At 33.7% G+C, this 2385-nt stretch overlaps 1 protein-coding gene across 1 annotated transcript; it reads left to right on the top strand.

Moving 5' to 3' along the window:
• The first annotated feature begins 1430 nt into the window (after nt 1-1430).
• On the top strand, nt 1431-1982 carry LOC121777288 (ethylene-responsive transcription factor LEP-like). The gene has a single exon (XM_042174488.1). It carries the CDS (start codon nt 1431-1433, stop codon nt 1980-1982), a length of 552 nt encoding a protein of 183 aa, XP_042030422.1.
• The last annotated feature ends 403 nt before the right edge of the window (nt 1983-2385 follow it).

Below are 2385 nucleotides of genomic sequence, written 5' to 3'. Positions count from 1 at the left end.
CCTTAATTTCTTTATATTTATAATTTTTCTTTAAAATTTAATTTCAACATCTTATATCCAAATTTAAAATGCAAAACTCAATAATTTTAGACTAAATCACAAAACCCTACATAAATTAGACTATAAATCCGATGTATAACGGGGTGTTTTTGCACATTCTTATTCTCAATTTCACATAATAGTAATAAACTACTATATATGAAGAATTGTAAAAAGTACTCCTACAAGTTTTAGCATTATTGAATTGGAAATAATAAAAAATATAGAAAAAGCTATATACATATTAAAATTGCCAAGAAGATTGAGTTCGTAAGTTTATTTGAATTAAATAGGAAAAAAGTTGAAATAATACTATTATAGATTATAATTAATAAGAAAATTATAAAAAGAAACTCTAAATTTAAAACTAGTTCATAGTAGTATTTGTTTATTGAAAATTAAAATATGAATTTAGTATTTCTAAATAAAAACTAAACACTAATATTACAATAATTGAACAACACATTTCAATGAAATTACGTAGATGGTTTTGCTTTCAAAATCTTGATCGTATGTAAGTATATTTTTGGGAGGAGATCCATGCCGTGCTGAAAAACACAGTATTTGATGTTGTGCACTAAACGCACCAAGAAGAGAATGGAACGCATAGTTAAATTTTCTTTTCCTTTTTGTCTTTATTTTGTTTAGTAAGATTGTTTTTATAATGGAATATATTTTTCTTTACAAATTTAAAATACTACTACTATCAAACATAGTGTATTAAAATACTGCAGGAAAACAAATGAATGCTGCAACTTTTATTCTCTTTATTTTAATATTTATATTTTCTATATATAAAATAAAAATATTAACAGAAACATATAATATGATAGTTAGAATCAGTAAGTATTAAAGTATTTGAACTTAAAGAATTAATTTAGACAAGATTATAATTATATAATAACAAAATACATCCCATAATTAAAATAACCTTATTAAGGAAAATAAAGAAAAAAGAAAAGAAAACTTACCTATGCGTTTCATTCTCATCAAATGCTGTGTTTTTCAGCATTGCAGGGAATCTCCCACCCTATATTTTTTAGAATCGTCCAATTAGAATAATGAATATGAAAATCTTGAATTAATATCTACAAAAGTGTATAAGCATGTATAAAGATTTTTATATTATGTGAAAAAATCGTAATTATGGAAAAATATTAGTCCAAATACAATTATGGAAAAAAAATATAAGAGAATAATTATATAGAGACATTATGTCCTAAAATAAATACAAAATATTCCATCCGAAAATTAATTAATTTTAATTATTTTCTTGACATTATTACCAAATTCTATTTAACCTATAATCTCTCTATTTAAACTCCGTTCAATTGCAAAACACCTACAAACACTCGACTCTTGTTTTCTAAATATCTACATTGTTTAGCAAAATGTTTGGCAGCAGTCGATCGGGGGGCCAAGGCGATGAGTTCCAGTACCGGGGCGTCCAGAGAAGGTCGGACAACCGGTACAGAGCGGTGATAAAAGGCGTGGAGGAGAAGGGAAAGAAGAATCACCTCGGGACCTTCGACACGGCCGAGGAAGCCGCCATGGCCTACGACTACGCGGCTCGCTCCCTGCACGGCTCCAAGGCCTACACGAACTTCGTCTATCCTGACGGCAGGCAGCGCGGTTCCCTCACCAACATCCCCGCCCCCGAAGAGCCCGAGTATGAGCTCTCGCCGCAACACCCCCCCGCCCCCGCCGCCGGATACAACTACCAGCAGGGCTACTACGGGCAGGGCCAGGGGCAGGCTTCGGGGTTCGGGCAGGTGGAGTACCCGCAGTGGGTGCCGGGGGATGAGCTGCCGCCGCTGCCGCAGGAGCTCGGGAGCACCTCGGCGGTGGGGTACGGAGGCGGTTATATGGCGCCTCCGCCTCCGGGGCCGGGTAGTAGCTACTCCGGGTATGGTTATGGATATGGGAATGGGAATGGATGGTAGGGAGTGTTGGTGGTTTAGGGTTTACTATTAGTCATGCATGGCTTTTTGTTGCTTATTTTCTTGGATTTATTAGTATCAATTTTTGCGTTTTTACTTAATTAGTTTGCTTATTTTGCTGGAAGTTATTAGAATTGATGTTATCGTTTTTCTCTAGTAATTTGCTTATAGTAAACTTTTTTGTCCTTCCTTTTACTTAATCTACATTATTTAAATATATTGAACGGGGGATATACTAATATGTTAACTAATTTTAAAGTGCTAATGTACCTCCAATCACGTGTTGCCACGTGACACGAAAAATGTAATATTGTAAACACTAAAATGCAATATACATTTGTAGAAGCTGTAGATGGATTTCGTCAAATTGCATTTTAGTTATAGGCAGATTGCATTTTTTATTATT

This window comes from Salvia splendens, chromosome 2 (assembly GCF_004379255.2).
Source record: "Salvia splendens isolate huo1 chromosome 2, SspV2, whole genome shotgun sequence".
NCBI lineage: Eukaryota > Viridiplantae > Streptophyta > Magnoliopsida > Lamiales > Lamiaceae > Salvia > Salvia splendens.
This window is presented reverse-complemented; position numbering and strand designations above follow the sequence as displayed.

What these genes read in the sequence shown, in the direction of transcription:
- LOC121777288 (XM_042174488.1), top strand. Translation starts at nt 1,431, where the DNA reads ATGTTTGGCAGCAGTCGATCGGGGGGCCAAGGCGATGAGTTCCAGTAC.